The sequence below is a fragment of the Odontesthes bonariensis genome, chromosome 14, assembly GCF_027942865.1.
Source record: "Odontesthes bonariensis isolate fOdoBon6 chromosome 14, fOdoBon6.hap1, whole genome shotgun sequence".
NCBI lineage: Eukaryota > Metazoa > Chordata > Actinopteri > Atheriniformes > Atherinopsidae > Odontesthes > Odontesthes bonariensis.
The window spans coordinates 23,545,728-23,573,544 of record NC_134519.1 but is presented as its reverse complement, the minus strand read 5'-3'; the positions used below and the strand labels follow the sequence as shown (position 1 = coordinate 23,573,544).

Here is a 27,817-nt window from a genome sequence, read left to right as displayed (position 1 = left end):
TATGTGTGATTGAGTTTCCGTCTCCATTCATTTTTGGTCTTATTCCATGACATTTGCATAGTTTTCACAACCAAAGAAATGCAATACAATCTTCTTTAAATATATGTTATCAGATATCAGAATATAATGCATTGTCTTTAATTGTACAACCCATCTATATTCAGTACCATAGGGTGTCTTCAACAGGCAATACTAAACAGAAAGAAATGCGGTTAGAATCAAAAAAGTAAATGTCACTTGATATTAGTTCCTGGGCGTCTACTTTTGAGACTTTCAAATTACGCCGGCAGGGGGCGGTAAATCCTTGCTGAAATGGCTTTGCGGCCTAACCCTGAAGAAGAGCAAAGCGGAGCAAACTGCTGTCTCTTCCAGCATCATCAATCCCTCCTCCATCATCTCGTCTTAAGAATTTACGTTCACAAAACTGGATTGTTTTGCCACCTCTCTGCTCAGCTCTAACTTCTGACGCCAGGTATTTATTTGTGCCTTCACAACCGCTTTGTTTTTCCTTTTGTTCGGCCGCACCAAGCAGTTCAGCTCGGGCGTTGGTTTGTCGCCGTTAGTCTCTTTATTATTCTGACAGTAGGCCCGCCGGCTGCCATGGTGATTAGCATGCTAACGCGGCTAACAGCCTGGGCCACTAATTAGATTATAAATATGTTTGACCAATCCTGAGCTACAAGCAAAACTTTAATACGCTGATGCGTAAATCAAGTCAACGAGGAATTGTAAAGTGACAAGGTCAAAACGGGCGCAGGAGCTAGTCTTTTTTTTATTTTTTTTATTTGGTTTATCTGTAGTCATCTTTGCATTGGGTGGAGGGGTGTTGAGCATCACAGTAACACGCTAACACCACGAAAACAATAGCATTGTGACAGCTGTGGCTGTTGTAATTTAGTTCTTTGCAGACGTGGGCTGGTTACACGTTTGTTTCAAATGCTTCCATCTCTTTAAAAGATATAAACAGTAATAAGGTGGTCGTTAGAAAATGCTGTCACAGCTGATTTAACTGAGACAGTCATAATCGCCGAGATTGTGTTTTACATGTAATAGAGCGATTATATACCAGCTCGGCCATTTGGGGTCAGCCATGATAATATGGTGAGGACAGATAAAGAGAACATTGTTGTCAACAGCTGGCTGCTGTTCACATGTTACCAGTGTGACAGGCCCAGGGCCACTGTGTACTTCTGCACCAATACCAGGCAAGGGAGCGGCAAAGAATGCAGCTTGGACAGGTTAAGTTTACACACTGTGAAAGAAGCTTTTTAGTCAAAAGGCACAAGAATGGAGAACAACTAATATTTGATCGTTCACTCGATGCATCTTTTTGGCTTGCCCTGTTCGGGAAGAAGCTGTTAAATAGAAAAAAAACATGGATGTTGGGGGAAATTGGTGAGTGGAGTGTGGCCATGAAGTGTGCATGCATGCAAAAAGTGAATAGCTTCGTTTTAATTTGCAGATCAAAGGGTCCTTTTAGCTGTCAATGGTAACAATACTAAAAAGTAAAATGATAATTGTGTCGTACTGTATACCATGAAACTGATGCTTCTTATCCAAATCCTCTACGAGTGCAACTCCTTTTATTTCCCATCACTGAACTGATCATATTATCAGGAATGTCTGCTTTAAAATGGATCTGTTGTTTAGTTTTAGAGTGTGCACACCTTGGCCTTAAACTCACCATAAACGGTTAAGAACAAGGGCGAGGAAAGAAGTTGTCTCTTTTTTTTTTTGTTGTTGTTGAGGTTTCAAGTTTGGTTTCTTCCCCGACTGTTTCCCAAACGTCTCTCCCTATTTCAGTATGTCTGACAAGAGTGAGTTGAAGGCTGAGCTGGAGAGGAAGAAACAACGGATCGCCCAGATTCGAGAGGAGAAGAAGAGAAAAGAAGAAGAGAAAAAAAAAAAGGATGTGAGTGATAGAACTGCCAGCCGTGCCGGTCCGTTTTCGTCTACATTGTGATGTGTTGTCGTGCTGAAGCCGAGCGTACTCTGCACTCTGTAGGGAGACTCAAAGCGTGGAGCGGACGCAGGGTCCTCAGCCGGCCACGAAGACTCTGATCTGGAGAGGAAGAGGAGAGAGGCAGAGGCTCTGCTGCAGAGTGTTGGCATCACGCCTGACATACCACATGGTAATTGTACAATACGAGCATGCTTCTATTCTGACCTTGCACCTAATACTCCATCGTTTTCTGGTCATTTGCTTAATGAATTACTAAAGTCTGTCTTAACGTTCTGACCTAGTTTGGTGTCACTCTCATTGCTCCCCACACAAATATCAAGTCCAAGTATTTTACATGTTTTGTGCATGACACCTAAAACCTGCCTGCCATTTATTTTCATTCTCTCTTCTCTCCCCCTTTGTCTGTCCTTTTTTTGTGTGTGTTTTGTCCCCCTTACTGCATGAAAACTCATTCCCTCACTCATTCACACACTTGTTCCGTATCTCACTTGCTCCCTCGTCTCACTTGCTGTGCTCCCCCACTCACTCACCCATCACTCGTGCACTGCCAAACAAAACACACGCACGCACACACTTTTTCACAGCTCATCCCCTGAGGGTAGTAACAGAGGATACGTGTCTGTTTCACTACCTAGTCCCTGCCCCCATGTCTCCCTCCAACAAATCAGTGGGCAGCGATGCAGGAAGCCAAGATTCTGGGGATGGAAACGCAGGACCAAGGTTTGTGTGTGAATGTGTGTGTGTGCGACAAATAAAGACAGAGAGAGACGGCTGGTTGTCTTTTGTCATTTTTTTATGTGGTTTAGTCAAGTACCTGCATGCAAAGTGTATGTGTGTGTTATCTTGGTAATTATACTTTAGTGAATTCTGACCTGTCTCTTAGCCTTTTCGCCGGCACGCTGATGTTTCTCAATTAACACGCACTTCATTCTTCTCTGTGTCTTTCCGGCTCATTTTTCCCGTCTTTCCCATCTTGTACGTGACTCACCTTTTGGTTCGTCCTCTCTGTTTTCCTCTTTCTTTCTCTCTGTCCTTTCTTTCTCACACTAACACCATCTGGTGGTTTGGCTGTATAAGGACATTGCATTGGGATCCTGACCCCTCTACTCTGCAACTCCACTCCGACTCTGAGCTGATGGGGTACTGCTCCTCCTTTCCTTAAGCTTGTCTTCCAGCGTTTTGTGGTTTCATTTTAGATTTGTCAAAATGTGTTAGTACATCAAATGTCTGTAAAACATTATTTATGTCCTTACATGTAGGATTTGCATTCAGTCCAGTTTCAGCCTGAAAACATGTCTGCTTGTGTTTTTTTTTTGCGACCGTGCGCATGTGCAGACGTAGCGCTGTGAGGCTTGGCATGTCCAAACTGACCCAGGTGGACTTCGTCCCAAAGGAAATGGTGTCCTACTGCAAAGAAACGCAGACGCCCACAGAGGCACTTCCACACACCGATCAAAAAGCAGGTAGCCAAACACGGGCACACTTTTCCTAATCTTTGAACCAGGCTTAGTCCAAATGGATTCAAGAATTTGCATCCGTGCGTGTTTTAGAAGAAGAAGAAGACGAGGAGATAACCGCTCCCCCACCGACAGGGGACACCCAGGAGGAAAAAGATGAACAGGGTGAACAGCAGGACGAGGGTAAGGACAGAAGCGCTACATGGAAAAGTAGTTTAAACCTTTTCTTATTTTGCACTGTTTTTTTTTTTGCCATACCCGAACACATAATCTGATCTAATTTCAAGCCGCGCAGAAGCCACTCATAAGATCCATCCCTGTATTTATCTCTCTTTGATACTTGATTATCTGCTTGCAGACACTCCCAAGGAGCTGACAGAAGAAGAGAAGCTTCAGGTGCTGCACTCGGACGAGTTCTTGTCGTTTTTCGAGCATGGCAGCAGGATCGTGGAGAGAGCGCTGTCGGAGCAGGTGGATGTCTGCTTTGACTACAGTGGGCGAGATCTGGAGGATAAGGAAGGGTGAGGCGCATGTCAAGAAAAAAATCAAATGCTTGAGATACAATCTGTATTATCCTCAAATGGACCGGCAGGACAATTAATTCATATTTCTCTTTCTGTCCCTCCAGTGACTTGCAGGCCGGAGCGAAGCTGGTTCTGAACAGGCAGTTTGCAGATGAGCGCTGGACTAAAAACAGAGTGGTCACCTGTCTTGACTGGTCTCCCCAGGTAGGATGAATTCATTCACGAATTATAGTAAAAACTGCACCTGCAGCAGGGATTTAATTTCTCACGAGCACAGGCTTCAAACCTTAGAAGTCCCATTTTCTAAATGACTAGTGTGTGGAGCCTGAATACATTATAGAGCCTGTGTTATTACAAATGCACTGAAAACAAACCTGTAGACTCTTACTGTTGGTGGGTCTGCACGTAATCGTGACTCCCTTGTTCCTCTTAGTATCCAGAGCTGTTGGTGGCCTCGTATAACAACAATGAGGATGCTCCACATGAGCCCGATGGCGTGGCACTGGTCTGGAACATGAAGTACAAGAAGGCGACCCCTGAGTACATCTTCCACTGCCAGGTAGCAACGAGAAGACCACACACAGCCCTCTGGCTTGAGAACATTTCTGAGAATGCTTCTGCGGAAGAAGACATTTAAGCTTTGTTTTTATGGCCTTCTCTGCAGTCAGAGGTGATGTCAGCTGGGTTTGCAAAGTTCCACCCCAACCTGGTGGTGGGTGGGACGTACTCCGGACAGATCGTCTTATGGGACAACAGGAGCAACAAGCGAACCCCTGTCCAGAGGACCCCCCTGTCTGCAGCTGCACACACAGTAATGCGTTGGAACGCACACGTCATATCCCCACATCTTTCTTTTCAATAAACCTGCCGGACTTTCTTTTTTTCAAATTTTTTTTATTCCACCTCATCTTAGTCGTGTCTCATATTGTGCTTTGCAGCACCCCGTCTACTGTGTGAACGTGGTGGGAACCCAAAATGCTAACAACCTGATCAGCATTTCCACCGATGGCAAGATGTGCTCTTGGAGCCTTGACATGCTGTCCCAGCCACAGGTACGCTGCACATGTGTGGATGACCGCAGACAGGCATGCTGTCGGAGACGTCTGAGGGTCTGAGGTTGCTGTTTTACCTGCAGGACAGCCTGGAGCTGGTGTTCAAACAGAGCAAGGCGGTGGCCGTGACATCCATGGCATTCCCTCTGGCCGACGTGAACAACTTCGTGGTGGGGAGCGAGGACGGCTCCGTCTACACCGCCTGCCGCCACGGCAGGTGAGTGCTCCGTGAACTGTGTCCTCTGAAGCATCAAACCTCTTACTATGTACTGATTTAAAATAATGTCGTTGTTAGGGCTGAGACTTTGGGGGACAAAAATCATTCAGAGGTCAACAGTGTTGCTGTGCGTGTGTGTGTGTGTGTTACAGTAAGGCAGGCATCACTGAGGTGTTCGAAGGCCACCATGGTCCTGTGACCGGTCTCAGCTGTCACAGTGCTGGAGGACCCGTCGATTTCTCTCACCTCTTCATTTCCTCTTCTTTTGACTGGACTGTCAAACTATGGAGCACAAAGGTGAGCCACACACAGTCTGGCAGAGTTACTGTAATAAATACACCACTGGTCATGCTTCTCGACACAAATCTGTTGCGTATTTCCTCCTCCTCCTCCTCCACCTTTCCCGCCGTAGAGCACCCGCCCGCTGTACTCGTTCGAGGACAGTTGCGACTACGTGTATGATGCCATGTGGTCTCCGGCGCATCCTGCTCTGTTTGCTTGTGTGGACCTCTCTGGGCGCTTGGACCTGTGGAACCTCAACAATGACACCGAAGTGCGCACACATCCCGACACACAAATGTTCACCCTCAGTAACATGATGAATTGCAATAAAAGCATGAACTGAAATTGCCAGTTTGACTTCAAACGCCACCAGAGTTTACACACGTGCGCACCTCAGAGCATCTGTTTGCTGCTTGTAAAGCTGATGTGTGCATTTTAGGTCCCCACTGCCAGCGTGTCTGTGGATGGGGCCCCAGCTCTGAACCGTGTGAGATGGTCTCACTCTGGAAAGGAGATAGCCACAGGAGACTCAGAGGGGCAGGTGCAGGTCTACGATGTAGGCGAGGTAAGTCGTCAGCCCCTCCTTACATCGATTCATTCTGCGTGTGCTTGAGTTTGTTTTCTTCAACTCCTTGTTTGACGTGTTTGGACACGATGCTCCTCGTCCTCCTGCAGCAAATCTGCGTGCCCAAGGCCGACGAGTGGACGCGCTTCGTCAGGACGCTGGCTGAAATCAACGAGAACCGAGATGAAGCTGAGGAGCTGGCCAACGTCTGATGCGGAAAACCTACTTTTAACTGCTCATAAATTCCTCTCCAGTACACTACACACTTGTAACGCATTACATGACACGGCCAGAGGAGCTCCTCTCTCCTGTGTGGCTTCAAGCTTTTATCCTCCTCTCACAACTTGGCCTGAGGAGATGTGCAGAGCTAGAATGGACAGATGCGACAGCTTTAGAGGAGTTTTAAAAATGTACATTTGTAGCACCAGTGGATGTCATGTGTATCGGTGGTAGTACAGAAACAAGCTTAGTGGCATAGAGGGATACAAGAAAGTGATTTTCAGGATAGGTGAAAGCTGTCCACTCTGAACTTTTAGCTTTGATTTCATCCTCAGGGCTCCAGAAACTGATCTTCTCCTGAGGCTCCAACCAACTCAAACATTTTTTTTTAAAAATATGCAAACCTTTCTACTTGCACCTTTTTATTACCATTTGAGTGTTTTTATGTTGTAATATTTTCTAGACACGCTTTGTGCATGGCTGGCAAACTATTGTAACAGAGTGGGAAAACGATCATATCTTTATCCTCAGAAGGACGTGATGACCACAGCTAATGTGTATAACTCATGCACTCTGGCCTGTGCAGAGGTCTCTTTGTTACATTTCAACCACTACAATATTTAATATTTATTATGGTGGTCGCATTTATTTAAATATATATTTGTGTATTGTTTTAAAGGAAAAAACACCAAAAAAAAAAGCTTCTTTGTCCTAAAAACGTACAAAGTACAATCTTGAAATTGGCACGACGAGCTTTTAACGGTTGAAATGCATCGTTTGACTTGGCTTTTGACACTACTGCAGGTAAAAAGCCGTGTTTTTTTTGTAACCCAAGGTTAACGTTTCATACTCTGCACCTTTGTGAGGAGGAGCAGAAACGGTTCCGTGTCTTGTTCTCTCGAAGAGGATTCGAGTAAACTATATGGAGGTGTTAAATGGAAGTGTACTGCTGATGTTGGAAATCACAGAACCTGAACTGATTTGTTTCCTCCCATTTTCCACCCACCCCCACCCCCACCCCCATTCCATGATGCAATATCCACCAAAACCAAGCTTGTTAACACGTTACTTCAAGTTCAAATGAAAAAGAAATAAAAGAACTGCTGCTGCAGCCATATTTAATGTGCTATCAACAGGATCAGCTTTCTGCACCGACTAATTGTACTGTACGTTCCTGGCACAAGAGATGGTCGCACTTTTCTGTTGGAATAAAAACTCAAAACATATTCGTAAAATTAAAACCATATGGATGATTTATTTCATTAAAATACAATGACTCAATTCAGATACATTTAATTTATTAACACCTAATCCTCTGCTCATGATTCTTGCTTTTAAATCAAGAAAATGCTTAATTGAAAAGTTCTGTACACCAGTAAGAGTGATTCTCAGAGACCAAGGACCAAAGGCCCCACATGGCCACGACATTGCAGGTGCTGTAATGATGCGGGCTGAATGTTACGGAGCTTTGTATTGTAACATTTTCTCAGTAGTTATACAATATGTACAGTATGTAGCCTCTTGTGTGAGGAGTTGCAGAGAAAGAAGCCCCACACACTGTGCAGATCAATATATATTATTTCCTATGCCCACTGTCCCATAAAGAGAAGTCCTACTCATACCGAGTATCAGACAGAAAACAGAATGAATCATCTACTCATGAGTGACGGAGAGGAGTGCCCAAGGTTCAGTTTTACACAAATGTTCCGAGAGAAAAACACAAAGAATGGAGTTCCCAGGAGCGCACAGCCACTGAAGATGCAACACGCTCAGCGCTCCTTACCTGTCGATGCCTGCTCTGTGGTATACAGCTGCAGCCAGCTCCCCGCCTCTACAACTGGCTGTTTACCACCGGAATACACCTTTACCCTGGTGTTGCATGTTCCTAAGTCAATGGCCCCTAACGTGTGGAGTGTGTATATCGTTGAAGTGTTTATCTAAGTGTCTGGCCCCTGGTAGAGGAGGAGAGGGATGGTGAAGTGATATAGAGATGGAGACTTTTATGGCGCCTGAACTGGCTCGGCGGAGGCTGGGTCTGGGTGATGTATGGAAACCACGCCGGAGGACTTGAATTTAGGCAGGTGGAGGCCAAATTTGTTCTCCACTCCGGCAAATGTAGCTGCAGCCAGGCGGTAGCCTCCGACATGCCCCGCGTTGATCGGGGGAAGCTCCGAGATGCGAGACTTGGGTGTTGGGTCAGATCCAGCTGGGCGGCTGCAGAGAGTGGAAAAAGAGGCGTCACTGACTGAGCAAACAAATGGGAATTTCGATGAAATGATAGGGAAAATTTGTGTTTGCATATATAAATATACATATGTAGCATTTATTTAGAAAAAAGGTTACACTTCTCTGCTATCCTATAGTCTTCATTTATCATTTCTAACCAAAACAAACAAAAAAAAAACATTTGGAAAGATAGCGACAATCTCAAGAGATGCTTCTTTTCTAATGATTCATGACAACCAAGCACAACGGCATGTCCCAACACAGTTCGGCCAAAGCTGGACAGCTAAACGCAACACGTGTGTTCGTCAAAGAATATTCGTTACATCTGCTTATAATCTAATTCCTTAGAAATTAAAGGCGGCGAATCCTCGATCCGGTCAGATCATCCTGAAGTCCTAAGTGAAGCCCACACAAATGACTGTGTCGTCATCTTTTCAACAATAATTCTAAAAAGTTTAAACTTACTGTCCTCCAAAATCAACGTAGAACCACCGCTGCAAGAGTTCATACGTCACCAGAGTCACGCCAAACTGTGGGGAGGACCGGCACATGCGAGCTGGAGAAAAGGGAAACGGTTCATGGTGGTTTCAGGGGGCCGACAGTCTGAGACACGTATGTGCATTTGACGAATACAGAAACACACCTCCAGCTCCCTTCCACAAAGCTTTGAAGCCTTCCTCTCTCAAGATCTTCCTGAAGCAGTCGATGACTCCTGTGTAACTGGTCTGTCCTGCCCTCGCTGCAACTTGCAAACGCGTCTTGATGACATCAGCTGGTGTCACGAGGGAGGCCGCAGGGATACCTGGAAACAGTCGGGAAGTTTTGGAAGGTTTGTTTTTTAGTAAGAAGTAGAAATCAATCAAATTTAGAAACAGAGAACCAATTTAACATCAAGACTCCCCCCATGCAGCCGCTTTATAAAAACCATCCTAGGCACATCATTAGATATAATGACAAAGTACTGACTGACTGTGTCAGATGTTTTGAGGTAATCTGACGTTACCTGCAATCGCTCCAGCAGTGAGAAGCTGCAATGGTCCCAGTCGGCCTTCCTCATCAGTGAAGTAAGTCTTTAAGTGGGCATACGCTGGGAAATAGATGGCCGAGAAGGGGATGTCTCTTAGGAAGCAAGCTTTGGCACCCTGGAGAGACCCATTGAAAACATTTGCATAAGACAGAGAAACGCAGGGGGAAGAGAAAAATGTGTGCAAGCGCCAAAAAGGAGGCCGAAAATGGATCCAACAGAAGTCTCTCACACAGTAATGCCTGCGATGTAACCTTGACTGCTGAAAACTGCTCATGCAACCTTCATCAGAGGTCGCTGGTGCATTTTGAGGAAGATTACCTTGTAGAGGCCGAAAAAGCCCAGGTCGCGGACCACACTGAGCGCACTGACGCGAGGCCCGGTTGTGATCTCGCCCGCCACCTGCAGGCGAATCTTCACAATCTCAAGAGGGTTGGTGAAGATCACCTGAGAGCCTCCAGCCTGAATACATGGGGAGAGGAGGCGTTTGATCACATAATAATCTCAAATTAAAAAAAAAAAAGAAAACAGTTTGCTCGCCTGTGTGTCGCACATTTGGAGCTATGGGCCGGGAAGACAGTGTGTGTGTGTGTGTGTGTGTGTGTGTGTGTGAGAGGTTGTACTTACACAGCCACCTGCCATAATTTCAGCCCATAAAGGAATTGTGTTGTCTTTCCCGGTGAATTTATCTCTTACGAAATCATTCATCTGTGGAAGACAAACACAAGTTGGCGTGAGGTTAACGGCGGTTCGGAGTCGGCGTAAAAATCTGTCCGCTCGACCTCCTGAGAGGTACTCACTGTGAGTTTGATGGCCTTCTCGGGCGCCACACCAATGAGCTGAGGGACGAGACCTGTAGGGCATCATGGCAGATTGGCAGACAAAACAAACTCTTTACATTAGCGATACTGGGCGAACAGGAGCATGAGTGGAGAAGTAAAAGATTGATGAGATGAACCTATTATTTTTTTGCTGAAAGATCACTTTATAGAATTTATGGGGGGAAAGAAAGCTGCATCCACTGTAGAATAAAGCGCGTCATTAAAGCTTTCTTTGTTTTCTATGAATTAGAAGCTCAAGAAATAAACTGTACAGTTCTAACCTCTGTAGAAACCAAAGAAGCCCTCGTAGCGAAGGACCTTCTTTGCGCAGTCAAAGCTGTTTTTGTACATCAGCTCTCCAACAAAGGACCCCGTGGACCTCTGGTTCTGCATACGAGTCTTCACCAAGTCGATGGGATACACTGCCGTTGCTCCGGTGGCTATCAAACACAAAGAAATTATTATTATTATTATTTTTTTTTAAATCAGATGAAACGCAACCCATCAAATGAGATAAGAGGCTAATCGCAGGTTTACACTTGCAGGACAACTCACCTCCAGCAAGGGAGCCCAGGGTGAACCTGTAGGCAGACTCTGCGACTTGCATCCACACAGACCTGGAACCGTCGCCCTGGGACTGTGGGAAAACAGGTACGTTACCATGGTGATTTCACTGCTGAGGAGTTTCTCACACAGCCGGAAACAAGCGTCCCACCTGTTTCTGAGATTCAGCCAGGTTGTAGGGCAGACTTCCCTCCTCTAACGGAGCTATCCTCTCAATGTCAGCAAGGTTCAGACGTCTGAAAGACATTCTCTGTTATCTAACTACGTCACGGTCACAGACACAGGTAAGATTGTTTTTTTTTAGTAAACATATGTAAAATGCATGCGTTTGAGATGTTTCAAAAGATTCCAGATGGACAGATTCTAGTCTTTACCCAGAGGGAGAGTGCAGGCCCGATAGCTGGTACAGGATGTCGATTTCCATTGGAGTGATCTGACCAAACTTGTTGGCAGCATGAACAAACTCCTCTGCGGGAAAAGAGAAACAGAGATGAGACATATGCAAAATCTTAGTGAGTTAGTAAAAGGAAATTCTTTCTTCGTAGCACCTTTCTCTGCTGGAAATCAAGGTTTATTGCAATGATACAGAATACCAGAGCCAAAAAAACAAAACATTCAGCTCAAGGAGAATGCCCCAAAATCAAAGTTACGTAACAAAGCGTGCACCTTTGGTCACAAGCGTGTCCTTCCGTGTCCCAGCCAGCGTGCTGTAGATCTTGCGGATCAGCTCCATGTTGTTCAGAAGGGAGTTGAAGGCGTTGAAATAGGAAAAGCTGACCATGTGAGAGATGGTGCCGCCTGCAGCCTGGTAGAAAAGAACGTACTTTCTATTAGGTTCAGGCATGAATATATATATATATTAAAAAAAAAAAAAAAAAGATTTAACTGATCTCTAATGGACTTAAGATAAGAGACAAATCTGAAGCATTATCACAGGAACATGTGGTAAATCACATTGCTAACCACTCCATGTCGGCCTGTCACAAAAGAACGAGACTGATATTGACAAAGCATGGAAATGTCTTTCAGGGAAAGAACACTTTCTCTAGCCCCTTTCACACTGCCGAATAACCCGCGTTTAATCCGCGAATTTAGCGTGTCCGCTGTTGCGTTCACACTGCCGACCCGGGCTGCCGCGTCAACTCGACTCGTCTTTCGACCCGCGTCGGACCCTAGTCTTTTTGCCGAGCCGAGTTTGATGTGAACACAATCGACGCGGGTCGGACGTGGGCGTGACGTGAGGAGTTTAAAAGACAGAATGGACAGCTGATTCAGAACAACAGCGACAGGTGAGGACAAGTTTTACTCTGTTTTAGCCTACATCAAGTTCGAGACATTTTTTAATATGGCCAACTGGGGAGACAAGGAGGTCCGCGAGCTCCTCAGCCTCCGAGCAGAGGACGTTATTTACCGCCACATTTCGGGGACTATAGTGCTCTTGTATTCTCCGCATATGTTCTTCGGCGGCATCCCACGTTGTAACCATCCACACCCCGTAAAATAACATCTCCATGAACTGCATATACAATTGCAAAAACGAGTCCTCAAGGTGTATTTAACCCTACCTCTGACGCATGGCTTGTGCCTACGTCATTGTACACGCCCACCATTTTATGTGTTTCGTGTGACGCTCTGCCACTAGGCAACGTGCCCTGAACTCGGCTTCAGGCGACACGGGTCACCAACACGCCAAGCGTTCACATGGCTCGACGCGGGTCGAAGGTGCAATTTGGACCCGCTAAGGTAGCGGGTCGCAGTGTGAAAGGGGCTTTAGTGTCTCAGCACAGCTTAAAAGATTATCAAAATAAGACATTCTCATGCTGAAAATGACCTGCACGACCAGGGAAGCGGATGAGGATTTGCCTGCTAAGTGTGTACGAGTACAAATCCAAAGATCCGGGTAGATTGTATTTTTACTAACTAGTAATAAAAACATATTTTAGTCATCAACCTATTATTTTTGTTTATTACGAGCGGCGTTCTTATTCATCATTAAAGTATCGACATGCTCGCACTGTTCTCCCAAACACTCACTGAAACAAGGTTCTCCTCCACAAACGGTGTGAGCATGTGGTGTCTGATTGTAGCCATAATGTCACTGAAGTCCATTGCAGAGATGACGCCATTCTTCCCTTTGTCCTTTTGGGCGAATGCTTGGCGTGCATGCTCCAACTGCAGCTCCTAAAAAACACGGCACCACAAGGCTTAGACGTAAAAAAAAAAAAAAAAAGGTTTTTTTTCTTTTCTATTTTAGAAAAGAAACAGAAACGAAAGCAAATCAAAGAAGAAAGGTTACACAAATCAAGACTCATCGGCATCTGTGTACTCCCCATACCTGCAGGAACTCAGTGAATTCAAGGTAACTGAGCTGCTTCTTGCGGTCGTGCCCAAAGTGCAGACGGATGAACTCGCAGTCCCAGTTGAAGGGAATGTGGTGGTGCACTGTGGTCTGGCTGAAGATGTCTCGCACATTCTCTGCAGCACAAATGCACACGTCAAATATTTTCCCCGGGGAAACTTCAAAAGTGAAGCAAGAAGTAGAAAGTGTGTGTTTGTGTGCGAGTGCTTTTATGCAAGTGCATCTATGTGTAGTGACTAAGCCCAGGCAGTAATGTCTCGTTGGGAAATGATTTCCCCACTGCTGGAAAGCATGTGGAAGAAGTGTGTATCTGACAAATTCCGTGTTCTCAATCGGTCTGAAGATTTCCCTCCAAAAACATCAGATTCCTGACACTGAACAGCTCGATCGTTTTAAGCTCTAATGACATTAGCTGAACCCCAATTTCCCACATAAACGCCGTCAGAAAGAGGAAAAGAAAGACAAACAGCCCATACCGAAAGAGATGGTGCCGGTTCCGGTCTTGTCAAACAGCTGAAAGGCTACTATGAAGAGGGCGTCTGGTGCACACAGCACCGACTCAAATGCAAGAAACTCCTGGAAAGAGATCAGCCTACAATTGTGTGTGTGGGTGGAAGATCAAAAAAAAGGTCAGAAAAATGTTAAATACACAATAGAAGACATTAAAGACTTTAAGCAAAGGTTAGATCATACAGAGTAACCAGACGCACTGTGTTAATGGGTGCACATTTCACCATTACACACTATCTGTATAAAGTGACAGCAAGCAAACACTGTCGGGTGTTTTAGTATGAACTGGAAAACCAAAACGCAAGCGTCAATATATAAAAACAGGGGGGTTTAAAGGACTATTTCTTAACAGAAGTAAGCGCTAACTAATATTATTGGTTTGTGCGTCTGCAATGAGTGTACGTACGACTGAACCGACTCACGGGGAGTGCTATCTTATCTGTGAGCAGCGGTAAAGAGGACTACTGATCTGAAAACACTCCAAACTGATAAGCTATGAGCGTGTGTGTGTGTGTGTGTGTGTGTGTGTGTGTGCGTGCACTGATTTAATCACTACATACCCGTCCTTTGTGGTGTCGGCCACAGCAGCGATGAGCTGGACCGTTTTGGGGTTGTGGTGAATCTGTGTGTGCAGTCCCAGATAATTCTGGACAAAGTCTCCCGGGGTCATGAACCTCTCTCCATCCTTTTCCACGACGCTGGCATACTAAGGGAAAGTATGGGGGAAAACAGAAAATAACACCAGCATGGATAATCACTCACCGGACTAATCTGCTATATCTTAACCCAAAATTGATTAAATCAGCAGCGACCTCGTTCAATAAATCACAACTGTTCCTTGGACACAAACAAGTGACCACTGCAAAAAAAAAAAAAAAAAAAAAAAAAAAAAAGATCTTGAGGTAAGAATCAAGGCCACATATGACACACTTTCTAAGCTACTTCTGCGAGTTAGCTGCAAAACTTACACAACCAAGAGTTAATCCATCTCTTACATTTGCTGTGATCAACAGCTTTATTATCCTTCTCAAAGTACCCCAGCACAGTGACGTAAGGGGTCAGCATTCAAGGGCATAACTGTGGAGCGGGACAATACAGCACCGTATACTGTAGAAACTTTGCTTCAAGTTATAATCACAGTCATGGATATTATACACGCAGTGACTCTCAAGTATTGCGTACTACGCTGTCACCTTTAAGTGCGACAGAGGTTTTTTTTTTTAGGTGGAAATTATTAACAAAACTGACACAGTTGAGATCAAATGTCATTCCTGAGTTAGTGGTTCCCGTAAAGCCTTCCCCTGTGACTGGCCGTGACTTGTGACTGTGCCATATCTGAACTACAGAGGTCCCTAATGTAGCAGTTGTGACATGACAAGTCAGAATTCCACCGGCCAACTCTTGGACAGGTATTTGCAAGCGCAGATGAGCTATTTTTTATTTTTTTTTGGCTTGGGCGCATCAGTTATCTGACCCATGCATATCAGCTAACCTAAAACTGTTGACCCACGTGACTATCACACGCCGGATCACACACTCATCATGCAGAAGACAGTGGAGCAGGGTGTAGGTACACAAAGTCTACTGTCGCTGAGGCCTCCTGTTCCATCTCATCATCAAACACACAGCAGTACCAGCACACACCGTCAGGAATGCAACAGTCCTTTTAAACATGACATCACACGGTGCTGTCGGTTATAATAAGGATAAAAGTTCCATTTTTGGAACTGAACAAAGACTGGAACCCTGGGCTTTCAGAATAAGGCCTGATGCTCTGCTGATGTAGTGAGCGAGGCTGAGAGAGCAACCACCTGAACTACAGTTCAGGCGGGGTACAACACAGTACAACACTATGCAGACTAAGAATGAACATTCAACACTTGTCTTGCAATATTCACTCTACCAATAACTACTGTTGCGGTCTCAACAATTATGAGGCCAATTTTTGTTTGGCCTCAATTTCTGTCAGCAACAACAGTGCAGGGCTGACCTTTGAATGTGCTCACACCTCACAAATGAAAACAATGCCGTGAGAGCAGGTTTTTTTCCCCACCACACTGAGCCCTAACATTAATTCCATCTGATCATTATGGACTCAGGCCTAAAAGGACAGCAAACAAAACAGCAACTGATGCTAACTTAGTGAGGTGAAAATCTGTGAAAGGTTTACCTTCTGGAAAATTCCCTTCAGCTCGTTTGGGTCTCCGCGTTTGGTAGATTGCACCTACAACACACACACACACACACAAACAAACAATGAAAAAACATGTTCACATCTTATGACAAGAAAAGCGGAGACTTTAACTACTTTAACGCCCTAACAAGCTGCCGAATCAATCGAGTTCTACATGCGATGCACAGGGAATGCCACGAAGCAAAACGAAAGTGCTTTGGGGTGATGTCTCCTTGAAACAGCTACTGCAGTAAGGAGCTGGAACAAACCACAGGAATGCACACAACTAGAGCTAAACATCAGGAAGCTGCCTTACACTCAAACCGAACTAGTGAGGGAACTAGCTTAACAGTTAACCAGCCAAAAGCAGCATATTTCGTACTGCTCAAAGCCTCACACTAACGTTTTCGGGCAGCAAGCTAGCAAGCAGAAACTACTATGAAGAGGACACAAACCGTTGCCATGACATGTTAAGCTTTACATCAGCAAAATGCCAGAGGATGAGAGCAAACAAAAAAAAAAGATGAGTGCCTCGAAAATATGTCACTTCGGCAGCGAAGTCGGGTGACATGGTGACCGCTGTGTTAGCGGTCTCGTAGCTTTTTAGCTCGATCTCGCTAACTTTGAGGTTGTGGATGTCTCATCAAGGCCAACCACCGCCGAGAGGCAGCTAGCCCGGTGATGCTACAGCATCGGAGCGTACCGCAACTGAGACACCCTACCCGAACAGGACAGGACAAGAAAGTCTAGCTTCAGGGATCCCTACGCGCGGAAACAAAAAAGAATACATGCACACACGGTAATGTAGAGGTTTGAAAAGCGCTAAGAGAGCGATGCCCAAGTCACCTTGACCGCCATGCTGGTTTTGACGTCACGCGCAGTGAACGAGCAGAGAGGAACACGCGCGTTTCAGTCCACAGGTCTGGGATAGAAACCAGACGGCAGGCTCTGTCGACAGCGGAACAAATCAATACCAAAGACGCAAACAGAAAAGTGGAAATACTAGAAGTTTGAATGTTAGAGAGGAGCTGTACTTAGTATCCACTGTCCACGGAGGTCTAAAGCGTCGACTACACTTTCAGAAACGCCGGAGCTCATGTAAGAATTCTTACATCAGCTCAGCAAGCTATTGTCACCGCGGTCCTCCAGTCACAGCTGGAAACTCACCAGCACTCTCTACTGGGGCTACAACTGCTCTCTTCAATATACCTCAAACTATTACAACCGCGTTTTAAGACAAGCTGTCATACTTTCTATCTTTCATCCACGTTTTGTCATTTTGAGTTTGAGGCCAGCGACATAAAGCTGAGACGATAGAAGACTGAAACGCCAAAAACACAGACACAATTTTTCATTGTTTTTTTTTTCATTTGATGGGCCTACTCGTGTACCCTCAAATGTAGTCTAAAACTCTCCAGTGTAAGACAAACAAGAAAATAAGACAACACCCGAAATGTTGCCTCTCTCTTTCTGCACCTGTGCTCATTTATATGCTGCATTTATGATGGACTTCAGGGGAGTGGAAAACTGCCCCATGATCGGGAAGCACGATGAGCTCATCTTTTTAGGAAATTAGCAAATCCAAAATATATGGTTTAGCTTCTGATCAGCACACAGCTTAAAAACAAACAAACCAAAAAATTAGCTCCACCGACTTGGCATATCTGCTACTGAAAGCATTTATGACATTATGAAGCAAACAAAAAATCTTCAATGGAAAGTTGATGTAGCACAGTTGTTAAAGCAATACTATGTAACATTTCTACCTTAAAATAACAGCTTGAAAAAAATTGTGCGGCTAGAATGAGTTTTAATATTACGATTGGCCTGTCTCCTATGCCGGGGGTCTGAGTTGGAAAAACTGCGCTATGTAACTTTGCCGGAGGGCCCGGTAGCGGCCCGGGAGCTGAGCGGAAGTACTTCGACTTGCTTTCTGGCACACCTACCGCAAAAACAAATAGACCCCTCTCACGCTCCCAGGTACATTTGATTACTCTTACCTTCTCGGTCAACATAGCTTGCACCTTCTGACTCCTCGCCGGTTCGTCAACAAACGTGAAAAGTGAAAGTGAAAGGGTGTTGTATTTACGACAGTGTAACCGTACATTACCTCCAAGCCTGTAGGGGGAGCTCTAGAGTGGGCTTTTTGAGGAGTTACATTGTATCGCTTTAACGTAACCCTGCCCAAACCTTTATAACACACGTTGCTGGCATCAAATTCTAAGTTAATGCACATGTTCAATTTCTGAGATCATGTATATGTTCATTAATATGTATTGTCCCTGCTTTAAATAAATAAACTCAAAACATTTAATATGTACTTTTGTATGCTATTTATCAGTTATATAAAGAGTTCAAACAATTTGAATGTCATTGCATCCTGTTTTATGTTACATTTAAGACAGCATCCAAAATCTTTGGGAAGCTGACTTGTTACTGTTTTGACCACTGATACAACTACTGCTCCTTAAGGCTTATTACTACCAGGCATGCTGTTCTAAGTACTGCTCTTTCTGTTTTTATCACGATGCTGCTGCTTGTTTATGTCACTGTGACACACTGTCGTGTCTTCCAGGTACAATTCAGTAGATCCCACTCATTATAAATGAGTTATCCAGGAGGTGTTTTCTTTTATTAAAAGAACAACTATCCCTCAAGTTCAACAGACTTTATTTCAGTATCTAAATGATAGAACAATTGTTTATTTGTTTTATTCTATTAATTTATTTTACTTATCTTTTAGGATTCTTTTTTTAAATATCCCGTTGATTCAGTATATGAAAGTTTATCTCGTTGACCTTGGTGAGGTGACAACGATATCAGCCGTATTTGTTTTCACTGATAAGGCACGGCCTACTCCCTGCTTTGTAGGGGTGTTTCATGTAGAGGTCAGAAAAAAAACATTGCAAAAGATGTTACACAGTGATGGGCTGCAATGTATTTGGATGTGACTTTACACTGTTTGGACTTAAGTATGTTTCACAGATTTTGATAACTGATCTAATTTGAGAAGGCTATCGATAATCAATTGGTGATTTTTAGCCAACACAAAAGAGCCACCAGATATTGTAATTAAAAGAACCATCGATTTGGGATCCTTCTGGTCAGGTTTTAAAGTCAAAGCTGATCTAAACATACTGCATATACACGTGCACTTCTTTGTAATTTTCTTTAAAATACTTTAAAAGGAATAAGTTTTATCCTTCCAAAAACTATCTTGAAATCAAAGAAGACATCTCTCTGAGCTGTAGTTTATTATTGTATCTGGCAAAATTTAATAAATGATATTGCTAATATGGGATGTCATACAGCAGGGGTGTCAAACTGGTCCATGAAAGGGCCGCGTGGGTGCAGGTTTTTGTTACAACCCTGCAACAGCACAGCTGACTTGTTTCCCTCAATCAACTGAACTGGTAAGACCTTCAGTTGATTGAATGAAACAAGTCAGCTGTGCCCTTTCATGGACCAGTTTGACACCCCTGTATACAGCGTCATGTCAAAAGAGGTGAACTATCCCTTTAAGAGCAATGTCTTTATGCTGGCTTTTGAACACATTCAACCTTCTTCTCTTTATATTCTGTTGTATAGTCTTTTTCTTATTGAATTATATGAGTTTTTTTTAGCTTGTAAAGTAATTCTGGTAACTGTGGCGGTTGTAAAAGTGTTGTATAAATAAAGTTGACCTTGACTTTGACCTTCTGCTCTTCCCTGAATCCGTTGTGCACTATTTTTGGCATTGCCCAATTATAAAGAATTTCTGGTGTAATTTCTGTGCTTTCAATCATGTCTGAAAACATTGACAAGGATCTGGCTTTACTCTGGAAGAGCGTGCTGCTCGGTTTAGTTGAAGACAAGAAGGCCCCATCTGAAGGACACCACCTTTTTCTAATGGCAAAATTTCAATCCACAAATGCAAATATACGGTTCTTTTCTCACATTTAGTCAGGAATTCAAGCAAAACATATCATTAGTTCAACATTTTCTGAGTCCAAATGCAGTTAAAACCCTTTTAAACGTCTTCTAATAAACTGGAAGATATCAAATGAGCTCTTCGGTTCTTATTTGACATTATTTTATCCGACTTGACATGTGATTTAGGCAGATTATTTTTGCAAGCGGCTCCGTGTCTGCGTCCGGTCTGCGTCACGTGACCATCGACTCATCAAGCACGTGACCATAACAAAACATTATGGCGGCGGCGGTGGTTCACCGCTCAGCAGGACTCGCGGCCAGAACAGGTATTTCGCTGACGTACAGACATTAAGTTCAATAATGAAATAAAGCATCCACGCCATTTCCTCGGTATAGTTACAGTGTTTTTGCCTGAAATAAGCTTTCTAGCTAGCTGTACCTCCTTGCTTATGTAGCAGTCGAGAGTATTACATGCATGGTGTAGAATGGTGACCCACTCCCAGAATACACAGCCGCTGTCAGCGTATTAGTTTGTTGCCATGAAAGACAGCCTTCACGTGAAGGTCAGCCCTTGCACTTTACTATCTATCTATCTATCTATCTATCTATCTATCTATCTATCTATCTATCTATCTATCTATCTATCTGTCTATCTATCTATATGTCTATCTATCAATCTATATATAAGCGGACAGGGAAAAACTCCCGTAAGATTATTTTACAGCTTGTTCTTCAAGGTGCTAGGAGAAGGTTTGGTAATAACTTTATTTTTGCCATTGGGATTGTTCAACAAATGACACGACTCTAAAATGGTTATACCACAAATCTGGAGGACGGGCAAAACAAAGATGCATTTTCATTTTTCATTTTGGAAGGATCGTGGGTCGCTAACAAAGAAAGCTGTAGAGGATATGAGGGTTCGTAAAGGCGTTTAAAGTATCAGGGAATCTGCGATGTGAGCGTAGTCTGTGCAGTCCGCACCACAGTAAATCCAGTTGCAGTTTTGTTGGATTTGCTGTGGTGTGTTCCTTCTAATTTGTTTTTGCAAGCATTCTCTTCTTTTTAGGAATACCGTAAAAGGCGACAATGAGTAACGGTCTCTTGAGATGAAAGTCAAAAAGTTACTCTGCATCAGGCTAGCTTAGGAAAGGTTTAAATTTTTAAAATGTTTAATTAATGATCATTTTTAAAATGAATGCTACTTTTGCTACTTTAGGGCATAATAGTCAGAGTCTAACGTAAAACTTAGACTTTCTTCCTCTTTTTCGTTTCTTTTCTTTTTTTCTTTTTAAATAAAAGTTGTATTTCTTGTCAGAAGGCCCCTACAACCCCAGGCTGAAGACCTATTAGTGATGGTCAGATAGAGCTTCTTAAAGCACTGAAGCCTTCCAGCCACTTGTCTTAAAATTGGTTCATTTCTACTGGATCTGAAGACCCAGTGATGCCATAAGTTGATTAGCTTTGAGCTTTGAGAATGGTTGGGTATAGGCGTATATGATATTTTGCACCAGTATTTCAAATTTTATTTTGATACCATCGTTGTTTTACAATATTTAAACCATTGTTCAAGGCCTTGGATCTGTTTGCGCTGCTTGCTGTGTTCTTTATCCACAGAAAAAGAAAAAAAAAAGCTAACGTATTATTATTCCCTGACTTCCTGCCTTTATGGTTTATTTTGAACTAACGTTTAACGTAATTGGAGCGGCCTCAGGTCAATTCCAGTCTTCAAAAGTCATGATGAGGCCTCAGTGGAGGTGTCACAGCAGCGGTTTTGAATATCTTGGGGCTATGTATCTCTTATTCCAGGACTGGGAGGTTTCCTGCAGAGAGGTGGTTGTCTGGGAGGCTGTAGTACTCCCACAGCCCTTTTATGTCAGCAACACCGCCGCTTCTTTTGGAGAAAGTGGAAAAGCTCTCACAATGTGGTCCATCCAGCTACAGTTTGTCCAGCCTACGCAGTTCCCAAGGTACCGTTTCAATTCACTGTCTTCAGACTAAACTAAAATAGCGATTTTAAATTGTGTTCTGATGCAATTCCTCCTTTACTTTCACATCCACTTGAAGGACACATATTATATAGTCACTATCAGGCAAGTCAATTGAAGTGGAATCAGAGTCGAGCTAGGCATAAACTTGCAATGGCAGTTGTATTTATATAGCACATTTCTTCACAAAAAAACCCCAGTGTACTGAGCAAAGTAAGAATGAGAGACCCGCACACATAACAAAATTACACAGGAAAATACAGTACAGGTTCATATGCACAAACACACACACAGTTATTAATTGTAGGCTTGTGAAAACGGGAATAATTTGAATTTAGTTATGTATATAGACAGAGTTTTAATGGACCTCAGATTCACAGGTAGACTTGTTCGGGTGGGAAATCTGAAATTCAAAAGCAACCTTCGGAACATTGGGATTTAATTTGAAAGGCAACCAAAAAAACCTCCATTCGATGACCAGAGAGACATGACCAGGGTATACGCAGCAGGACTGAAGGGATCTCAAAGAATAAACACAGCTATAAACAAAGTCTTCTGAGAAAAAATTCTGAGCCGCCTTAACATCCTTTCTTTTTATTTCTTCCCTGACTCCAGCACATCGTGCGGCCCGACTATGCTGGCGCCAGGCTGGTCCCCGAATGGCCAGACTACATCGAGATCAAAAACCAAGAGCAAATCGAAGGCCTGGCCAGGGCATGCCAGCTAGCCAGACATGTGCTGCTACTAGCTGGACAGAGTGTAAAGGTAAGAACCCCATCACTTCAAGTCTTGCTTATGCTTCTGTGTCATCAAAGAAAACACGACAACTCCGATTTGTTGCTTTCAGGTCGGTATGACAACGGATGAAATAGACTTTATCGTGCACCAGGAGACAATTAAGCACAATGCTTACCCTTCCCCTCTCAGATACGGGGGCTTCCCCAAGTCGGTGTGCACATCTGTGAACAATGTGGTCTGTCATGGCATACCTGACAGGTAAATGGGCTGGAGGTCACGCGCTGCATTGGGGCACAACTAACAACTATTAGCGATTGCGACGTTGTTGTATATATCCGTTTTAGAATCATTTCCTCCTAAAACTAGATTGTGCCAAGAGGCAGATACGACATTTTTATCTAAAAGTCGATCACCTTTAAATTAAATTAGTTTGGGAAACTGGCTCACTTTAGATGGAATGAATTAAACTTCTATATGTATTTATGTGCTCTTACATATATTTTCCAAACGTAAAGTATTATATTGATGTGAAGTATTTCTGTACTTTTATAATAACTCACTGGCTGTAAGTTCTTACGAATTTTCCATGTAATCCGTTAATCTTTTGCTATGCCTGTGTGCCGCAGTCGCAAACTTGAAGACGGTGACATCATCAACATTGATGTGACTGTAAGTTAATGGCCTAAAAAAAGCTTATAAATAGATCTGCGAATATCAGAGCAGCACTGACCCCATGACTGACTTTGGCCCAATCCTGACAGGTGTATTTGGACGGTTACCATGGGGACACTTCAGAAACCTTCGCCATCGGTCAGGTGGACGAGGTCGGGCTGCGATTGGTGGAGACTGCCAGGCGTTGCAGAGATGAGGCCATCGCTGTGTGCAAGCCAGGCGCACAGCTCTGCGTTATAGGAAACACTATCAGGTACTCGCAAACAATGAACACACATGCCAAGTACCTTTTATGCTACATGATCGCTTGTTTTCTGTTTCTACAACTTACTTTTTTTTTTTTTCTTTCTGTACTGCTGGCAGCGAAATAGCCCAAGCCAATGGCTTTCAAGTGTGTCCCTATTTTATCGGACACGGAATAGGCTCCTACTTTCATGGCCATCCTGAGATTTGGCACCATGGTGAGTTTGGGGGTGAATTCAGATGGTGTGTTAGAGTTGGCCTCATGCGAGAACAACGTCTGTGTTTTTCACCTAAAGTTGACTTTTCTTTGCTATGTCAAGTTACGTGGAAGTGCACATGCGTGAGAATCGGCGACATAAGTGACATCCCAAAAAGTCTTCCACACACAGAATATCTGTTGGTCAAAAATACATTATTTGGGCGTTTATGGGTTCTGTATAATTAAGTGTGGCTTTATTTTCAGCCAATGACAATGACGTAACCATGGATGAAGGGATGGCTTTCACAATTGGCAAGTTACACTTTCTGATTTTTGTGTCCACGTAAAGATCCTACCGTGTTTCACTGTGCGGTCCATAATGCCTGTTGATGTCACACTGTTAGAGCCCATACTGATGGAGGGGTCTGCCGAGTTCAGAATCTTGAAGGACAAGTGGACCGCAGTGTCGGCCGATGATAAAAGGTACGTGGCGCTCAAAGAGAAAAAATAAATCTGTGATTTTTAAACTGCTGTTTTGATGCTTTATAAATCTCTGAATTTAAACAGCCATAAACATCTTAAGGTGTTGTTTTTTTACATTTATTCTGATGAGCAGTAACCCCAGCAAACATCCTCTCAGTTTCACTGCTGCAGGTGCACGGCTGTGAGTGACTGGCATTCCTTCACCTTGCAGCGTTTCTGCTCAGGCCAGCTCTCACCTGACCAGTAGCTTCTTTTCTCTTGTTGTTGGTGCAGCCACGTTCATTTTTTCGGTCCTTTTTACAGCCTCGTCTGAACCGCACAAGTTTTAGGAGAGGTCAAAAGTTAGTCAACTCAGTTGAGGAGCGAGTACCGCTCCGCGTGGGACAGAATTGGGACTGTACTTAAGTAATAACATGTGAACCGAAAAACATCAGCATTGCAATTTTAAAGCTCTGCGCATATATATTTGTCCTCAAATATCTTTCTGCCCCAATGAAGATTTTACCTGTGCTTTTTGTCAAATAGGTCGGCTCAGTTTGAACACACGGTGGTCATCACATCTGATGGAGTGGAGATTCTCACCAAACTACCAGCGGAGGGCCATCTGTGAAGTGACAGGATCTCAGGGCTCCGTCAGCACATCGGCCGAGGGGGCAAACTACCGTTTGTGATAGTAGAACACTGCTAAGCTTTGAACTGAACTGAAAGTATGCCGGTCTTTAAAGTGAAACCAGCGGGTGCTTTCTGATTTCTGACTGAAGACGGCAGACATCAGTATTGAGTTTGAGTTTATGGATTACGGCTGCTGGTGCGTATTGTTGCTTAAGTTCAACTTTATGCATGTTGACGGTATTTACAGTTTGCAGTTACACGTTCAAAAACAGTTTCAATGGAGGTTTTCAAAGAGAACAGAAAAGTACTGTATTTTAGTTTTTCAGGCACACCTCATCTACCTATGACAATACCTTTTGGCAATGACTAAATGTTGTCTATTATAATAAAATCTCAAAACCTTGTGTGTTCACTTATATTTCCTGGAACATTTTTCTTCTCTTCATCTAAATGTTATTTCCAACAATTCATTACACCACAAAGTATGTATTGCGTTAGATAAGACATCCTCTACATGGCATTCATCTCTAATTCGGACCCCTTCAAAATGACCTTTTGACTCATCAATAACAGTCGCAGGCTCAGAGTTTTAGCAAAATAAGTCGCATGCAACAAGCTGATTGAGGAATTTGGGAAAGAATATTGAATCAGGAAAGCAAACATTATTATTTTTTTAGATGCAGTGTGCTGGTTAACTCACTGCAATCCGATGGTGTGACATCATGTAGTATCAAGCGTGGCCAGTAGATGCCGGTACACTCTTTCAGACACCGTACTTCCGCTGCACGTTTTCCTGACTGCACACACCAGGTTTGTTCATAACCCACTGCAATGATGGAAGACTCACTTCTTAATCCCAGTATTAGGGAGCACTGTATGCTGATGTTGAAGCCATTATAATGACAGTCATCCGGACAAACTGCCATCATTTAAAGGCTGTCGCTCAATCAGAGCCTTAGCTGTTCCCAGTGGTGGCTTTCTTCTTAGGAGCATCATATAGTGCAATACCTTCATTCCCTTTGTCTTATACATTTACATTTACTCGGTGCACAGGTTTTGACAAAAATGTTATATCGATGATATAGATGTAAATTTCAGGCACAGCAACATCCTAACCAGTTTAATGTTTTTTCCACCCCTCTTCTTCTGTAATACAGAGCAGAATATAAGAATATAGCAGCTCATACAAGGCTGTTGCTACCATTTAAGTACAAATGTTAACTTGGACTATGTATATATGTGTACTTTTCCTTCTATGGGGGTTTGTTTATAATGTGGGAATAATGTCAAGTTTGCTGTTTATGTATCCTTTCTACTTAATTCAATACAACTTGAGGGGGGGGGGGGGAAATCCAGGAGGAATAATTGGATTCCAGCCCACTGGAGGGTGTGTTTTCTCTTCCTGCCAATGTTGAGTGGTCATGCCAATAGTAAGGATCAGGCAAACAAAGGTGGGTCAGCTAATCTAGAGTCTGTGTCATGTCCAGCCAGGATATGATTAATATTTTTTATTTCTTTATGAGCTTTACTAAAGATGTGTGTGTCTTTTGTTTTTTTTGTTTTTGTTTTTTTTAAAGCTTCCATTAAGTCACAGTAAAGGAAGACATCTCAAAAACCTAAACTCAAGTGTACTTCATTGTGGCTTTGGTTATTAGATGCAGGGATACAGTCTTCTGCTTAATTAGAGGGTGTGAATTTCAAATTTCTAAAAGTTTTTCAATTGTTGTCCAGCGGCGCATGATTCAGAAAGACTAACTGAAATTGAGAGTGATAAGGGGTTGGAATGACAGGAGATTTAGTGAATGCGAAGAGACATCAGGGCTGATAAGAGGAGAGTGATTTGGGAGGAGCAGGGAGTGGCAGGGTGAGGTGTTGAGTCAGAGTCCCTGCCTTTCATTTTTTCTGCGAGTTGGGACTCGTTCCTGAACTCCTGCTCTGCACTTTTCTTTTAAATCCTCAGCTGTATTATGTTGAGGATCACCAGTGCAAAACTGACTTTCAAAACAGTGACATTTTTCAATTTTGACTAGATTAGATTAGATTAGATTAGATTTACCTTCATTGTCCCACAACGGGGAAATTCACATTGTTACGGCAGCAAGAAAGATTTAAACTGAGATTTGCATTTTGAAAGTTATCCGTTACATGTATTTCTTTCTGGTTGTCAAACGAAGCAATGGGAAAATGATTTTGCTCCTTTTCTGTGGCATTATAACCAGTGTCTAGAACACCTGAAACGCCAGAAGGTCTTTATTCATGTTCTTAACTGGATTCCACGATTTACTATCTGCCTGCAGTGGCTCCACATGTGAGTCAAAACTTTTCTGAGGAAAGAAACAGCAATTTTTTTCTATTCATAGCTACTTAATTAATTATAATGCAGGTCTCGTTTTAAATTTAAGGCATTCGATAAGATATGTTGCCCTGCAGTGTAAAAGCCAAAGAAGCTTAATTTGTGAAGAACATGAATACAAAACAATAATAATTCCCACTGGAACTCCTTCCCTCCTACTAATCAAAATCCCAATGTCCAATCTTAACTACATTTAACTACATTTCAGACTGTTGAATATGTGCATTCAGAATGTTGCTGAAGTCGATGCAATGTTAAATAGTTTAATAGCTCTGTGTCTACTGTATAAACAGATAAGATTGTCCCGTTTCCCTGGCTTTCTCACATTCCAGGTGTGCATACCTACATCACTACATGTGTGTGAGAGTCAGACTGCGATATATTACACCTACCTGAGACTTTTCTGTGTTAAGAGCCACAGAAATTCTCGGTTGCCTGGGTGACCTGCGAGATTGTGCCCTTAACAAAAGCGATGCATCATTTCGAAACTTGTGCAAACAGATCTGTCTCACACACGCATGCATCGATGATCTCCACTGAATCCTAACCCAGTCACCAGCTGAATTCGTCAGGGCACCTGAGGCCCAAACAGAGACGGATGAGTTTGTTTCCTGTAACTGAACATTCACTGTGCCAGAACATGTAGCTACAGGCTAACGCTGAG

General features: G+C 43.4%; 3 protein-coding genes across 9 annotated transcripts; 2 read left to right on the top strand and 1 right to left on the bottom strand.

Moving 5' to 3' along the window:
- Positions 1-329: 329 nt before the first annotated feature.
- LOC142399168 (dynein, cytoplasmic 1, intermediate chain 2a-like) lies at positions 330-7,520 on the top strand. 4 transcript variants are annotated; one of them, XM_075483666.1, is made up of 17 exons: positions 330-472; positions 1,804-1,912; positions 2,006-2,132; positions 2,599-2,683; positions 3,041-3,103; positions 3,299-3,426; positions 3,514-3,603; positions 3,779-3,941; positions 4,049-4,148; positions 4,378-4,503; positions 4,609-4,755; positions 4,883-4,996; positions 5,080-5,213; positions 5,366-5,510; positions 5,626-5,766; positions 5,935-6,060; positions 6,171-7,520. In XM_075483666.1, exons 2-17 carry the CDS (start codon positions 1,805-1,807, stop codon positions 6,270-6,272), a joined length of 1,899 nt encoding a protein of 632 aa, XP_075339781.1. In that variant the 5' UTR covers positions 330-472; position 1,804; the 3' UTR covers positions 6,273-7,520. The 4 variants fall into 4 exon arrangements, with proteins under 4 accessions (XP_075339781.1, XP_075339780.1, XP_075339783.1 ...); XM_075483665.1 differs by having other exon boundaries at positions 2,548-2,683; XM_075483668.1 differs by lacking the exon at positions 3,041-3,103.
- LOC142399167 (electrogenic aspartate/glutamate antiporter SLC25A12, mitochondrial-like) lies at positions 7,510-17,986 on the bottom strand. Of its 4 annotated transcripts, XM_075483663.1 has the most exons (19): positions 16,991-17,076; positions 16,803-16,904; positions 15,954-16,007; positions 14,344-14,489; positions 13,750-13,865; positions 13,250-13,389; positions 12,949-13,095; positions 11,581-11,719; positions 11,289-11,382; positions 11,066-11,150; positions 10,906-10,987; positions 10,632-10,790; positions 10,330-10,382; positions 10,157-10,237; positions 9,851-9,991; positions 9,509-9,647; positions 9,149-9,307; positions 8,971-9,061; positions 7,510-8,493 (listed from the first exon to the last, which is right to left on the bottom strand). In XM_075483663.1, exons 2-19 carry the CDS (start codon positions 16,812-16,814, stop codon positions 8,280-8,282), a joined length of 2,052 nt encoding a protein of 683 aa, XP_075339778.1. In that variant the 5' UTR covers positions 16,815-16,904; positions 16,991-17,076; the 3' UTR covers positions 7,510-8,279. The 4 variants fall into 4 exon arrangements, with proteins under 4 accessions (XP_075339778.1, XP_075339776.1, XP_075339777.1 ...); XM_075483661.1 differs by lacking the exons at positions 16,803-16,904; positions 16,991-17,076 and adding an exon at positions 17,957-17,986; XM_075483662.1 differs by having other exon boundaries at positions 16,803-17,080.
- A 2,155-nt stretch (positions 17,987-20,141) lies between these two features.
- metap1d (methionyl aminopeptidase type 1D (mitochondrial)) lies at positions 20,142-25,212 on the top strand. Its single transcript, XM_075482323.1, has 10 exons — positions 20,142-20,194; positions 21,675-21,835; positions 22,469-22,618; positions 22,701-22,849; positions 23,218-23,260; positions 23,353-23,516; positions 23,627-23,724; positions 23,970-24,017; positions 24,110-24,188; positions 24,714-25,212. Exons 1-10 carry the CDS (start codon positions 20,146-20,148, stop codon positions 24,796-24,798), a joined length of 1,026 nt encoding a protein of 341 aa, XP_075338438.1. The 5' UTR covers positions 20,142-20,145; the 3' UTR covers positions 24,799-25,212.
- Positions 25,213-27,817: the final 2,605 nt, after the last annotated feature.

What these genes read in the sequence shown, in the direction of transcription:
- LOC142399168 (XM_075483665.1), top strand. Translation starts at nt 1,805, where the DNA reads ATGTCTGACAAGAGTGAGTTGAAGGCTGAGCTGGAGAGGAAGAAACAA. An exon ending in CACGCCTGACATACCACATG is followed by an intron (nt 2,133 to 2,547) that starts GTAATTGTACAA and finishes ACTTTTTCACAG; the next exon opens with CTCATCCCCTGAGGGTAGTA. An exon ending in AGTACATCTTCCACTGCCAG is followed by an intron (nt 4,504 to 4,608) that starts GTAGCAACGAGA and finishes CCTTCTCTGCAG; the next exon opens with TCAGAGGTGATGTCAGCTGG.
- LOC142399167 (XM_075483661.1), bottom strand. An exon ending in TGGCTGAATCTCAGAAACAG is followed by an intron (nt 10,988 to 11,065) that starts GTGGGACGCTTG and finishes GTTTTCCCACAG; the next exon opens with TCCCAGGGCGACGGTTCCAG. An exon ending in CACTGCTGGAGCGATTGCAG is followed by an intron (nt 9,308 to 9,508) that starts GTAACGTCAGAT and finishes GACTGTTTCCAG; the next exon opens with GTATCCCTGCGGCCTCCCTC.
- metap1d (XM_075482323.1), top strand. Translation starts at nt 20,146, where the DNA reads ATGGCGGCGGCGGTGGTTCACCGCTCAGCAGGACTCGCGGCCAGAACA. An exon ending in TAGCTGGACAGAGTGTAAAG is followed by an intron (nt 22,619 to 22,700) that starts GTAAGAACCCCA and finishes TGTTGCTTTCAG; the next exon opens with GTCGGTATGACAACGGATGA. An exon ending in TGTCATGGCATACCTGACAG is followed by an intron (nt 22,850 to 23,217) that starts GTAAATGGGCTG and finishes TGTGTGCCGCAG; the next exon opens with TCGCAAACTTGAAGACGGTG.